Source organism: Pelophylax lessonae (genome assembly GCF_965119305.1).
Source record: "Pelophylax lessonae genome assembly, chromosome: 7".
NCBI lineage: Eukaryota > Metazoa > Chordata > Amphibia > Anura > Ranidae > Pelophylax > Pelophylax lessonae.
This window is the reverse complement of record NC_138774.1, coordinates 112,623,174-112,637,990: the sequence shown is the minus strand read 5'-3', so window position 1 is coordinate 112,637,990 and position 14,817 is coordinate 112,623,174. Positions and strand designations below refer to the sequence as shown.

The window sequence follows — 14,817 nt, the reverse complement described above, 5'->3', positions numbered from 1 at the left end:
TTTTATACAACTCCAAAGAATCAGCCAACTATTTAATTCTGTGTTTAATAAAAGACTGAAGTACAATTATATTTTGTTTCTGTAGTAAATATTTTAAGATAAACACGTGTTGGCATAAAAAACTGAAGATTCACTATCAATTTCTTCTATGGAAACTAGTCTTGAGAGAAAAAAGAAACTAATTTTAGATTGTAGGAAAAGTAGGAAAAAAAATATCATTCAGCCCAAAAGTAATGCTCTACCTGGGGCCTGGTAGGTTGAACTAGCCCTTGCTTTCTTATACGGTATCTCACAAAAGTGAGTGCACCCCTCACATTTTTGTAAATATTTTATTCTATCTTTTCTTGTGACAACACTGAAGAAATTACACTTTGCTACAATGTAAAGTAATGAGTGTACAGCTTGTAGAACGGTGTAAATTTGCTGTCTCCTCAAAATAACTCAACACACAGCCATCAATGTCTAAACCACTGGCAAGAAAAGTGAGTACCCCCCCAAGTAGCCATTTTCCCTCCCCGGTGTCAGTGTTACAAGGTCTCAGGTGTGAATGGGGAGCAGGTGTGTCAAATTTGGTGTTATCGCTCTCACTCTCTCATATTGGTCACTGGAAGTTCAACATGCACACTAATGGAAAATAACTCTCTGAGGATCTAAAAAAAAGAATTGTTGCTCTACATAAAGATTGCCTAGGCTATAGGGAGTTTGCCAAGACCCTGAAACTGAGCTGCAGCACAGTGGCCAAGACCATTCAGCGGTTTAACAGGACAGGTTCCACTCCAAACAGGCCGCACCATGGTCAAGCAAAGCATATGCTCAGCGTCATATCCAGAGGTTGTCTTTGGGAAATTTATGTATGAGTGCAGCCAGCATTGCTACAGAGTTTGAAGGGGTGGGGGGTCAGTCTGTCAGTGCTCAGACCATATGCTGCGCACTGCATCAAATTGGTCTGCATGGCTGTCGACCCAGAAGGAAGCCTCTTCTAAAGATGATGCACAAGAAAGCCTGCAAACAGTTTGCTGAAGACAAGCAGACTAAGGACATGGATTGCTGGAACCATGTCCTGTGGTCTGATGAGACCAAAATAAACGTATTTGGTTCAGATGGTGTCAAGCGTGTGTGGTGGCAACCAGGTGAGGAGTACAAAGACAAGTGTATCTTGCCTACAGTCAAGCATGGGGGTAGGAGTGTCATGGTCTGGGGCTGCATGAGTGCTTCCGGCTGTGGGGAGCTACAGTTCATTGAGGGAACCATGAATGCCAACATGTACTGTGACATACTGAAGCAGAGCATGACACCCTCTCTTCGGAGACTGGGCCGCAGGGCAGTATTCCAACATGATAACGAACCCAAACACACCTTCTAAGATGACCAATGCCTTGCTAAAGAAGCTGAGGGTAAAAGTGATGGACCAGCAAAGATGGACTATCCGGGGGACATCCTCAAATGGAAGGTGGAGGAGCACAAGGTCTCTAACATCCACCAACTCTGTGATGTCATCATGGAGGAGTGGAAGAGAACTCCAGTGGCAACCTGTGAAGCTCTGGTGAACTCCATGCCCAAGAGAGTTAAGGCAGTGCTGGAAAATAATGGTGGTCACACAAAATATTGACACTTTGGGCCCAATTTGGATATTCCCACTTAGGGGTGTACTCACTTTTGTTGCCAGCGGTTTAGACATTAATGGCTGTGTGTTGAGTTATTTTGAGGGGACAGCAAATTTACACTGTTATACAAGCTGTACAATCAGTACTTTACATTGTAAGAAAAGTTGCCACATGAAAAGATAGAATACATATTTACAAAAATGTGAGGGGAGTACTCACTTTTGTGAGATACTGTATGTCTTGATACCCCAACAGTGAAATCTTGCTGCTTTATTTTCAAGTCTGTTCCAGTCTACCTAGATTTTTTAATTTTCTTGCATGTTCTAGCATCTGCTGTTACATTTTTTAGGTAAATAGTTTTTATTGAGTTGAACAATGCCAAATGACAGGCCTGAGGAAAAGAAAGGCAAAATGCTCTCACACAGGGAAATAAAACATCACATTTCACATAAATACAAAAAATATTATTTTTCAAAGCGAACAATAGAAGCACCTTGCACAAGTGCCGGAAGTGGTAATGAGCAACTAGACTTGGAGGTCCAAGACATGGTGAGTCAAAAAGGGTGGGATTGTGATCTGTTGGTGGAGGGGAGGGGGAAGGAGAAAAAAAAAACTGAAAAAAACCCCCAAAAAAATGGGGGTAGTGAAGAGGTAGAGTAGGGAGGCAGAGGATGGAGTGGGAAGAGAAAAAGTGAGAAAAAAGTAGGATAAAAAGGGAAGAAAAGAGATGTAGAACTGGACAGGGGGAGAGGAGAAGAAACAGTCAAGACAACAATGAAAAAGGATGAAAGGTAGGCTTAGACAAGGGGAGAGAGCAGAGCCCTTTGGGTTGGATGGTATGCTAGAACAGTCCAGAATACCCAAGCTGGTCTGGGGCAGGGTGGGGAGAGCATAGGACCCCCATGGGTTCCACACTTTGAGGAACTTAGCATGAGAGTCATGAAGTACACTGGTCATCTTCTCATGCAGCATGAGGGTAGTCAGAATGCTCTTCACCTCTGTAAAACCAACCAAGGGCTTCCTCCAAGCTCTGGCAATGGCAGAAGTAGGTGGCCAGCTTTTGCTAGTATTAGAAGAGGTCTGGGAGGGGACAGTGGAGAAGTGCATGCCAGGCTTCTTTGTGGAAGGGTACATGAAAAAGTGTTGAGAGGAGGTTGCATACCCTAGAGCAGAATCCCACCAAACGTAAGCAAGACCACCTAATGTGAATCTTGTCTCCATGTTGGCCGCATCCCCTGAAGCATCTATCGTTATATGGTGGGCTTGATTGAGCTATGCGGGCCGGGACCCAATACCAGCAAAAGAGAACCTTATAGGCCACCTCCATGGTGACCGTATTGGCTACGGATGACCAAGCTTTGCTCCAGTCCTCTAAATCTATCGAGACTGCCCAGTTCTGTTCCTATTTGGAGATGTACAGGTGGAAGGGAGATGAAACCCCACAGTCAAAGAGGAATAAATAGAGGAGATAGTGCCCCGGGTTCCAGGTGCTTGAAGACACACATATTCAAAGATCGTTGTCTGAAATGGGAAAGAAGAGTTACAGTGAAGAGAAGAAATCCAGTGTTGGATTTGTAAATAACAAAACTGTTCTGTGGGGAAGCGCATCGTGGGTCTCGCCAATGGAGGCCCAGGATGGAAAGGTGCTGGACCTTAAGGCTCCATTCACACCTGGGCGTTTTTGAGTGTTTTTCAGCTCCAAAAACGCTCAAAAAAAACGTTCCAAAACGCCCAACAAGTAAAACCCCATTCATTTAAATGGCCCCTGTTCACATCTGAGCGTTTTGCAAAACGCCTGTAGCTGAAAAAAGTACATGAGCTTCTTTTTGGGCTGATTACCAGCGTTTTTGATAGATGTCAATGAAAAACGACTGAAAAAATCGCGGTAAAAATCGCAGTAAAATCGCGGTAAAAACGAGGTAAAAAACGCTACACTCAAGTGTGAATGCAGCCTAAGAAGTGACAGACCTGAGAGTAGCCATGAGTGGGCCACCAGGCAAAAGCCAGGGGAGAGGAAGGACAGGGAGAAAGGGGGACATTAAATTGCCTGAATTGTGGACCAAGTCCCAGAGAAGCAAGCTCTGGGTCATGAGTGGGCTAAGAGAGGGGGGCATGAGGCTGGGGGGATTCACAGAAGGGCCGAGACTGGAACATTAACCCAGTTAGGGATTTCCAGCAGTACCAATAAAGGAACGTCTGAGGTTGCATGTAACATTGTAAACTGTGAGAGCTGTGCAGCTAAGTAGCACATTGAAATGTTTGGGACACCAAGTCTGCCTCTTAGCCTGTGGGGGAAGAGAGTATTAACTCTGAGGCGTTAGAAGAAGGCGGTACTCGGACCGGTAAAGTCCAAAAAAAGTAAAGGATCTTAGGGATCACTTGATTTTAACCACGTTGATGCAGCCTATCTGCTGTTCCATTTTTTATAATATTAAATGCATAATATTTGGATAGTTTCAACAGGGGGAGCTGAAATCATCATAATGGCCATATCAGGTGAGCAGACACATTAGATTCAAGCACAGAGAACTCACCAATGAAAACATCCAAGACAAATAGATTATCTTTTGACTAGTGCTCTCTATGGTTCTTGCCTTGTAACCCCCCAGATGCATTGTGGCATTGTAAGCACTTTAGAGGCAATAATATATCCTTATGTTTCCCTAGTTTCTAAACTATCCAGACTTACTATTTTCCTGGGTCAAGCTTGTTATCAGAGAAAGGGAGTATCATTTTTAGCACTAAGCCCAGTGAGATTGCTAATGCAGAATGTCAGTAAAAACTTAGGTTTAGTTGTTGAAGTCTGTTTAAATGCAGTGAATTTGATTAGTTAGAAAAAAACAGTTCATGAGCAGTACATTTTGTACCCTATTAACTTGGTTATAATCCCATGCTCAGAAGCACTCATTACTGCAACCCCTCATGGTCTCACTATTTTAAATAAATCCATAAATGTTACAAATGTTTGCTTTTATTGGGTTGTGTATGGCCACTTTAAAACTTGACCAAGGACTGGATAGAAAGGAAATTACAACATACTTATACACAATACATTAATAATACCAGTGCATAGTTGTTAGATAATATCTTACCTTAGTTTAAATACAAGCTGGCAGACACTGTTTGCAGCAGAATGATTGGATGAGCTCACAGTGCCTCTGACTTCTTGTCAGAGGCACTGAGCTCAATGGATAGCTTGGAGCCTTGGACCAATGGTATTGGTCCAAGTTGTCCAATAAAAGTACTGCAGTGGAGGTTCTCCTCTCACTGCAATGTCATAGAAGGGGGAATGTTTCTAAAAGACAAATGCTTCCTTCAGCCTAGCCCTCCTAACTAAAAGGAAAACACATGGGTTTATGGGTATAAGGTTTACCCATAATCCCTTGTTTTTTCACACAGTTAAAATGGAGAATCTGCTGCTGCTGCTGAAAAGGTACTTTTTTAATCAAGCAAAATAATATATTATTATGCTATATGTTATAACTTAATAATTTATTATTTATCTATGTACTGTGGAATTACTGGTTTGAAGTTATAACTTCAAACTTCAATAATTTGTCTGTTAAGCCACCTGCTTGAGTACAGATTTTGAAAATAAAGTAAATTACCTTAAAAACAATATATAATAATTATTTGTATATTCCTTACTTATTAGGCCATTGAAAATATCTACAACTCTAGAAAGCATACCCCATGCATGGCAAAAGATAATGAATCCAAATGTGAATGGTTTGTTTCATTGTGAATTGTGCTTTTTTGCACTGTGAAATCTCTGGTTGCCAGCGTCTCCAAACAGAAGAATGGTCAGAGCCTTTCTTTAGACTCAAAAATACTAATCTAAAAAGCATCAAGGTCAGCAATCATTTGTAAAGTATTTGCTGACTGAAGCTTTTACAATGTTTTCTAAAATCTTGATGACGTTGATTTTAATATTTAGGGGTTGGAAGAAATCATTCTTTGCATATGTGGTATACTGAATCAGTAAAACTGAATCTGTTTACTTTCTGCCCTGGAAACTGTATGTAATATGAGAACCAGGGAATGGATGCTTCAACCACAACCTTATCACACAAAAATTTATCTTTTTGAGTCCTTTTAGCTTACTGGATGCATTTCTGAACCTCTAACCTAAATAATCTATACAAATAAAGCAGATAATTAAGAGTGGGCTTGCTAAAATACACTGGTGAAATATTTTTCTATTATAAAAATTGAAAAAGAGGAGAGCATGGCCGGCTGCCAAGAAAGATGACTGTGTAAGAGAAGAGCTTCTTGCCATCCAGCTTTCCCAACTCAGCGACACAGGGCAGCACAACGAACCCCATTCGGGTCATCAAACCTCCCACTAACTCCCCACCCGTCATGGGTAAGCGAAAAACCAACAGATGCCCCCGCAATCTGACAAATTTCTTTCTAGCAGCAGCACATCAAGCTGCCAAAACAGCGCCGCGGCCTCCACACAGCAGCACGGCTCTCAGGGCAGCACTCGGAACGATGGACGAAGCAGACATGACCCTGGCTCCCTCTCTCCCAGCAATAGCAGCCGATCCTCCCTGGGCAATACCCCAGAGCACAGCCAACAGAAGAAGGTGCCGGGGCTTTCTTCTACACATACTGTGCATATGCAGGTTAGAGGGGACGGGGGGACATGTTACAAGATAGCGCTACAGAATTCTTGGAGCAGATCCAGGATTTTCCCACTACTGGGCAACCCCTCAGCGATACTACAATGAAAGAAATGCTAGTGACTTTGTGGAGCTCAATGCATAGGGATCTGATGGAGTATGTCTTGCGTAAGAAACTAATGCCTCTCACCAAGCTACTATGAAAAAATCAAATTTCCTACTCCTGGGGGTTCCCAACAAAGTTACTCTTCACAAAAGAGGGTCACACTTATGCTGTTAAGTCTGTGGAAGAGGGTCTCCGCCTAACCAAAAAATGGGGCCTGCTCCCTCAAGACGAAGATAACACCTTGACAACCACAACTCCAGGGCATGCCTTCCCAGAGTGGAGACAGGTCGACACCCCCTGAGCTTACTCTTGGACCTTTATAAGCTTTGACCTATCAGGGTTTGAGTTGGTTAACACCTGCAATGGCTGTAGCTGGATTTTTGGAGCTATATCCGCCGTTGCTCCTATGCGAACTCCTTCGCACATTGAGGTTTACCTCTACTCTTTTTTAAGTATACTATGTTGTTCTGTTATTGACTGTTCTGTTTTATTTTTTTATTTTTTACCACCTGCAATCTACAATGGAAAAATTGATAACATTTCTCTGGAACCTACCCACCACCGCCATTAAGCTTCTTCGCATCTATATGAGGTACTCCACGCCACTACTTACAGGTACTCCTTTTTTTTTGCACTTTTTCACCAGCTTCCAAGCTACCCTTACACAGCAATCCTCTCTCTTTATACGATGGTGCTTAAATTTGTCACTATGAATGTACATGGCCTCAATAGCCCCTTCAAAAGGTAGGCCATGTGGCAAAAAGCAAGATCTCTGAAAGTAGAATTGTAGGAAAAGAATTAGCCGCACATCCAGGGATTCCAATAGGTTTCAAATACCTTTATTTCCAAAAAGTTGCAAGTGATGACACCAAAGACACCAGCATAAAGTCTCGTAGACGCGTTTCACACATACATCTTGTGCTTAATCATTAATCAACAAGTCGCCAGGTGCAGACGGCTTTTCTGCAGGATACTTTACGACTTTTGAGACCATTCTAGTGCCATATTTGTGTAAACTTTTTAACAAAGCAATGTCCTCTACCTCTTTTCCTGAAGAGATGCTCCAGGCTGTCATAGCGGCCTTACCAAAGAAGAAGTCCTACTCTCCCCAGAACTTTCAGTCTATATCCCTCCTCAATAATGATTTAAAAATCTATGCAAAAATCTTAGCTAACAGATTAGCAATAATAACCCCCCACTTAATAAAAGCAGAAGTAGGTTTTGTAAAGGGACAGCAGGCCCCAGATGACACCTGTAGGATGTACAACCTTCTCAAATTTGTTGAAACTCGTAAAGTGCCAACAGTGTTCCTGACACTAGATGCTGAAAAAGCATTTGATCTGGTTCACTGGGGTACTTGAGAGCAACACTTAGCAAATTTGTTTTTTCCGGCCCTATATATTCAGCAATTTCAGCGTTGTACACAGTGCCGACCGCTCGTGTTTACACCTCTAATGCTATGTCCAATAAATTCTGTATTACTAATGATACCCGTCAGGACTGCCCACTATCACCTTTCATCTTTTTTTGCTAGTGATGGAACCCCTGGCGGAGGGCATTAGAAGAGATATTCCCATTAAGGGCCTTCAAGTAGCTGACAGAGACCACAAAATTGGACTATTTGCGGATGACATGGTATTAACCCTAACATCCCCAGGTTCCTCCCTGGATAGAGTGCAAAAAATACAGAATTCTTTAGGGTCAGTGTGGTACTACAAGCTCAATGGTTCAAAATCCTCTATCTTACCTATGTATTTACCTACATCTGCCCAAAATAAGTTAAAATTACAATTTCCATTTCAATGGGCAAAGAAAAATCTTCAATATGTAGGAGTTGTTACCCTAACCTTCCCTACTGCTGATTCATTTGAAAATAACTACCCTACTCTACTAAATACAATTTAAAAAGATTTAGAACACAAACTTACCTGGCTAGGAAAAATAGCAGTTTTATTTATGATTCTTCTATAAAAAACAATTTACCACTTTCGTACAATTCCCATATGCCTTACCTGAATCCTTTTTCTTCATTTTTGAAAAAATGTTTTGGAAATTTTTCTGCAATGGCAAAGTAACTAGGCTTTCATTCCCTATTCTACTCAAGCAAAGTCATAAAGGAGGGGCAGGCTTTCCCAACCTACGCAAATACTACCACGCAGCTCTTTTGGATCAGAAGAAATTTTGGTTTTACCAAAAGACTGATAAATTGTGGGTACACATAGAAAGGGCAATAGTATCACAAAGAGATCTACCTTAACTTTTACTAGCGGCATGGACCAAGAGACCATTATTCTACCCTACATTCCCCTTAATCGATGCTACATTGATTGCCTGAAGATTCTCTACATGAACAGACTACTCAGGGCACACCTTTACTTTGCAAGGATCTCCCATTGGGTGCTTACGAATACCTTATCCCCTTTATGAGTATACCGGGCGAATCCCTCAAAGAAGTCACATATAAAAAGTTTACTCTGTAACGTTCATTTCCTGTATATTACGTAGAAATTCAACTACACCACTACCATATCAAGAATCCAGACTCCCAATGAACCTTACGTGCACAAACATGGGAATATTTAACTTCTTCATTCAGCAAACCTAAAGGTCTCTCATGGTTTTATCTAAAACTACAAAATAATCATACTCCCACAAAGGCTTCTAACATGCTAAACTATGAAAAGGACATTAATATAACATTTAGTCTATCTGAGTGGAATAAGACAATTCAGTCTAACTATAAATATTCTCATTGTGCAAACCATTGGGACCTAGCCCTAAAAAGTATACATAGGAATTACTTGACCCCTATAAGACTATCACGCATTTTTAAAGATTCTTCTAATCTATGCTGGAGGGATTGTGGTTCAAAGGGAACATTACTCCACCTAATGTGGGATTGCAAATGCTTGAGGAGCTCCTGGAACTCAGTGTTCTCTCTGATAGCATCTCTTACTGGAGTCATCACCCTCCCTAAACCAGATTTAGCCCTACTTAACCTTAGTATTGAAGGTATACCTATACAACATAAATATATGGTTACCCACATTCTCATAGCAGCACATTTAACCATAACCTCACTATAGAGGACAGCTAAGGCACCCAATGCAACAGATGTGATAAATAGAGTTAAAACCCTACACCTCTTTGAAAAATTCTTTGCTCATTCCACTGATTCAATCCCTCAATTCTCAAATAAATGGCAAGTACGGGTCACAAGATTTCCAGAGACTCATTCATGAAAAAAATGATATTTTAATCAGCATAATGCTTAATGATGTCTGATGGCAAAATATTGGTGGAACAGTTTGATCTTCCTTTTCTGTGATTTTTCTTTGTTTTTCTTTTTTTCTTTTTTTTTTTTTGTGGTCATATATGCATTAACCTTGTTATTACCTTTATTTTATGATCAAAATTGAATGACTTGTTTTATTCGAATGCTGACCAATACTATGTACAAATACCTACTAATAAGGCTTTTGAGCATTTAAAGTTATGTTCGGCAACTGTTCTATTTCCATATATAATCTGATACTGTTATATATATTTTTGTACTTTGTTACACTCTAATCCTTAATAAAAAACAATTGAAAGAAAATAGAAAAAGGATTTCCTCCAATAGCAAAATAGGACTTTAAAGGCTCGGAGAGTAAACGTGTATTTAACCACTTGCCGACCGCCGCAAGTACATATACTGCGGCGGTCAGCCCTGTGCAGGCAAAGTGACGTAGGGGTACGTCACTCTCCTGCGAGCCAGTAGGGGGCGAGCACGCGCTGCCGGAGGCGCGCTCCCGCCCCCGCTCGTTCACTGTGGTCCCGGCGCGTGTGACTGGCGCACCCGATGTCCACCGGCCACTCGCGATCGTCCGTTACAGGAGGCTAATGTAAACAAAGCCCCTGTCATTCTCCCTGGTGTAACAGCAGAGATCATATGGTCCTGCTATGTAGGATCGTAGATCTCTGCTGTTACATGAAAAGCCACATCCCTGCACAGTAAGAAGCACGCCCCTAGGGACACACTTAGTTAACCCCTTCCCTGCCAGTGTCATTTTTACAGTAACAGTGCATATGTATAGCACTGATTACTGTAGTAATGTCACTGGTAACCCCAAAAGTGTCAAAAATGTCAGTCAAGGGTCCGATCTGTCCGTCACAATGTCGCAGTCCCGCAAAAAAAAATTGCAGATCGCCGCCATTACTCGTTAAAAAAAAAAACAATAAAAATGACAAAAATCTTTCCCTTATATAGTAAACGCAATAACTTTTGCGCAAACCAATCAAAATACGCTTATTGCGATTTTTTTTTTATACCAAACATATGTAGCAGAAAACAAATTGGCCTAAAATGTTAAAAAAAATTGAATTTTACATTTTTTTTGGGGAATTTCATATAAAAAATGTGAAAAATATTGTTATTTTTGCAAAATTGACGCTCTTTTTTTGTTTATAGTGCATGATCAAAAAATCGCACAGGTGATCAAATACCACTGAAAGAAAGCTCTGTTTGTGGGAAAAAAAGGACGTAAATTTAATTTGGGTACAGCGTCGCACGACCGCGCAATTGTCCGTTAAAGTCACGCAGTGCCGAATTGCAAAATGCCCCCTGGTTAGGAAGGGGGTAAAATCTTCCGGGGCTTAAGTGGTTAAAAACGTGGTTATTTTATTTATCAAAAACTAAAGAATGTTTTTCACAGTACAAAAGACATAAATTTGTACGTATATGATAAAAGAGGGGTACAGCATTTCTCATAAAGTTTATTTGATGCATTTCTGAACCTCTAACGTAAATAATCTATAAAAATAAAGCAGAGAATAAAGAGTGGGCTTGCCAAAATACATTGGTGAAATTGGTGGAAATTGGCAGTAGTAGTTTAGTTGATATAAGAAAGCTAGATATATCGATACTTGCAAGTTTGAAAATGTGTTCATCAACCTTAGAAAATAATCTTAATAACAGAATCAAATCAAAGAGATGAAGATAACATTTCCAATGTTTCCTGTCTTCTTCACAAGAGGGCGCTATAATCCCATGCTACTTTGCCAAACCGACCTAAGCTCTCAACTGCAAAATAGCTTGCAAAACTTTGAGCCAATAAAGCACTTTTGTATCAGGAAAACTGAGTTCAGGATTTTTTCTAAAAAAACAATACTTTGGAGTTTGCAGTACTAGCCCCAAAAATATCATATTTGCCAGCCACCACCAGCCCCTAAAAACAGTATACTTTTCTCCCTATTGGTCAGACAAATAAATGTACAAAAAGATATATAAGGAATTTAAAAGTGTATGTCCAGCCAAAATGATTTGCTTTGTTCTGGATAGAGCGAAGATAGTTTTGAACCACCCCCCGCCCCCATCAGGTTTTTAACCACTGTACTTTTGTTATACAGTAAACACCCGCTCCATCGCGGTTCAGTTTTTGCGGTCCCGGTATATTGCGTTTTTTTTTTGTAATGTTATTTTACTATATAAATCATTAAAAATGAAATATTTTGTGTTTTCTATAGCTCTTGCTATGTCTCTCAGTATCTTTTATGTGTTTAAATGAGTTTCTATTGTTTTAAAAGTGGGTTTAAAGACCTTAAAATGCTTTTACACGTACAGTGACAGTAAAAAAAACATGCCTACAATGCATTTTAATAGGGTTTTTCTATTTCGCGGATTTTCACTTTTTCGCGGCTGGGTCCGGAACGTAACCCCCGCAATGGAGGGAGGTTTACTGTATATCCATTGAGCAATGCATCAGACCCATATGTTTCTTTCTTTAATCAAGAGTACATGGTGACAGTGCCAACCATTCGATAAAGACACCAGCACTCAGTCAATACACCTCAGCCAGGTTATCTATCTCTGTCAGGGGTCTTTTGTGCAGTGGCGTATCATCCATGGGTGCAATGTGTGCAGTGCGCGTGGGCCCCAAAGAGGGTGAGGCCCACTGTGCTGTCACCCACGCTGCACCCGTGGAGGAGACAAGCCTGAGGTGCTACAACCTGCCACTGTCTGCAGCTCATGTCACATGATTACTGTGTGATTCACACAGTCACACACAGATCCTGTTGCTAGAGCTGCCGGCAGTTGTCTGGGTGCAAGTTCGGCATCACTGGGGGGATAGGATACAGATGTCATCCTGACCAAAGGGAGTCTGAAAGAAAGGAAATTTCCTAAACTGATGCTATCATTCTGAGTTAAGGTGAGGTCTGTGGGTTTAGGAAGGAGAGATTGTGCAAACTGTGACAGACTGACCTGGGGGGCGCAATGATTGCACTGGGGGACACACTAAGGGGGGGGGGGGGATGTGATGATTGGACTAGTGGACAGACTGAGCTGGGAGGGTGTAATGATTGTACTGAGGGGGCAAACAAAGCTGGAGCGGTGTAGTGACTGTTCGGGGAAAAAACTGAACCAGGAGTGGTGAAATGGTTGTACTAGGGTACAGACAGAGCTGGGTGGTGTAATGATTGTACTGGGGGACAGACTGACTGGAGGAGGGGGGGGGGGGTGTCATGATTGTACTAGGGAACAGACTGAGCTGAAAGAGTGTAAAAACTGTACTGGGCCCATAGCCACCAGTACTACTCTGAGTCTCTTTATGTAAGTGCTTTCATTGACGTCTGCATTTTATGGATCAATATTGGATGTTTTATTCAGCTTTTAGAGTTGCCTGCTATGTCTGCTGATTTGTGCACCCCCTTATATCTGGCTTTACTCAAGACCTGATACTACATTAAAAATGCATTTGCTGTCCTAAGCAGGCAGCATATCGGTCTGGTGAGTGATGATAACTGAGAATACCATTCAGTGTATTGACAACATGTGAGCAGTGAGCACCTATAGGCACTGCCAGGCTGGATTTACATTTCCTGCACCACATTGTGGACACACTGGACAGGTGTAAGGTTAGGTAGGGGCAGGCAGCCTTTCACTGAGGTCCAGTGGCTACCCTAGGGCAGGACCCAGATACAAGGCTGCCCTATACAACGTGCTGGACAGGCGTTGTATAGGGCAGCCTTGCACTGAGGTGTGTGTGGTGTCCTAATAATGCATCACAGGACATCAGCCACCTCAGCAAATAGGCAGAGAAGGCACCTGTACAGTGCCCCCCTATGGAGGATGCTTAGACACTTGCCTACACTGCCTAATTATATATCCGGCCCTGCATATAGGTTTAGGAAGTGCTGTCAATAGAAGTGAATATTTTTCACTGATATTTCAGCATTTATAGCAGCAATATGCATCTAATTGACAGTTATTGCTCTATTTTTCTTTTTCATTAGTGTGATATTTATCTCTGTTGTCATATTTGTCAATGCTAAGAGAGAAAAAGGAGTTGATAAAAGTGGAGGTTGTTATAGTTCCGCATACTAATGGCATTTGTAGCCTGTCTTTTTTCTCAGAATTTAATTGACAATTAGAACTCTTGTTAAATTATTGATTCTTCCTATTACAATAAGCACAACCCACAAGTATTAGGTATCTTCTTATGTTATAAATAACTGGAGAATAAAACACCTCTATTTGGTTCAATTAATTTTATGGAAAGCAATTTGTGCCAACATGACCCTTGCTCTATTCTGTCAGCCTCTAGAGAGGTCACCTGTGAAATTGAACACTCTCTCTGCAAAAAAAGGCTTGAGAAGCTGGCATGGCCAACAGGTCCAATGCAAAAGGCTTTAACTGGTGATAAAAAGTGTTAGGGCGGTGCACCCGACGGAATCTGTTTTGCTCAGCAGAGATCGATCCGCCGATCCCCTCTTAGCAGACGGATGACAGCTCCATCTCCGCTCTGTGTGCAGAGACAGAGCTGTCAGAGCCCCGCTCTCCTCTATGGGGAGATCGGATGATAACAGACCGCCTGGTTGTTGTCATCCCATCTTATCTGATCCGATCCTCCAGATGGATGGAAAATAGGGTTTCCATCCATCCGGATTTCACAGACAGGATCGGATAGCAGCGGGTGTCAGTGGAGATGTCTCCGCTGACATCCGCTGCTCCATAGGGCTGCATGCAGCATTTGATCAGGTCCGCCTGAAAAACTGACAGGCAGGCCTGATTGGAAAGCCCATGTGGAAGGGACCTTATTCTTTGCCAGCCAAAAATCTGTTCCGGTGTCCCCCAGTGATGGCAACCTGTTGCAAAAGCTTTTCCTTATAACTAAGAACAAATTAAGATAAGGACTTTATTAGTGTGATGGAGACAGAAGATACGGAGTTGACTGTTCCAAAGAAAACTAAATAAACAATCTGATTGACATATCATATGAGGATGAAAAACAACATTTAAAAAAGAGAATGGCTGCTGTCTGGAGAGTATCTATTTGTACTGATTTGTGGACAAAAATAAAAGGGCTTACAGCTGTATTCCTTGCTGTAAGTGTATGCTACTTTTGTGTTGAACAAAATAAACTTGAACAAATATTGTTGGCCCTTGAACAAGTAGCCCACCCACACATTGCAGTTAAATCATGTGTGGACAAATGCTTGCAAG

At 41.5% G+C, this 14,817-nt stretch overlaps 1 protein-coding gene across 1 annotated transcript in view; it reads left to right on the top strand.

Annotated features, from left to right (window-relative positions):
* The window catches only part of LOC309560524 (uncharacterized protein), a gene marked incomplete at its 3' end in the record, with an annotated part of 174,787 nt that overhangs the window by 85,372 nt on the left and 74,598 nt on the right, over window positions 1-14,817 (top strand). Inside the window, exon 14 of the mRNA XM_082264155.1 lies at window positions 2,082-2,153. Coding sequence (XP_082120281.1) covers window positions 2,082-2,153 — 72 coding nt within the window. The remainder of the gene's footprint in view (window positions 1-2,081; window positions 2,154-14,817) is intronic.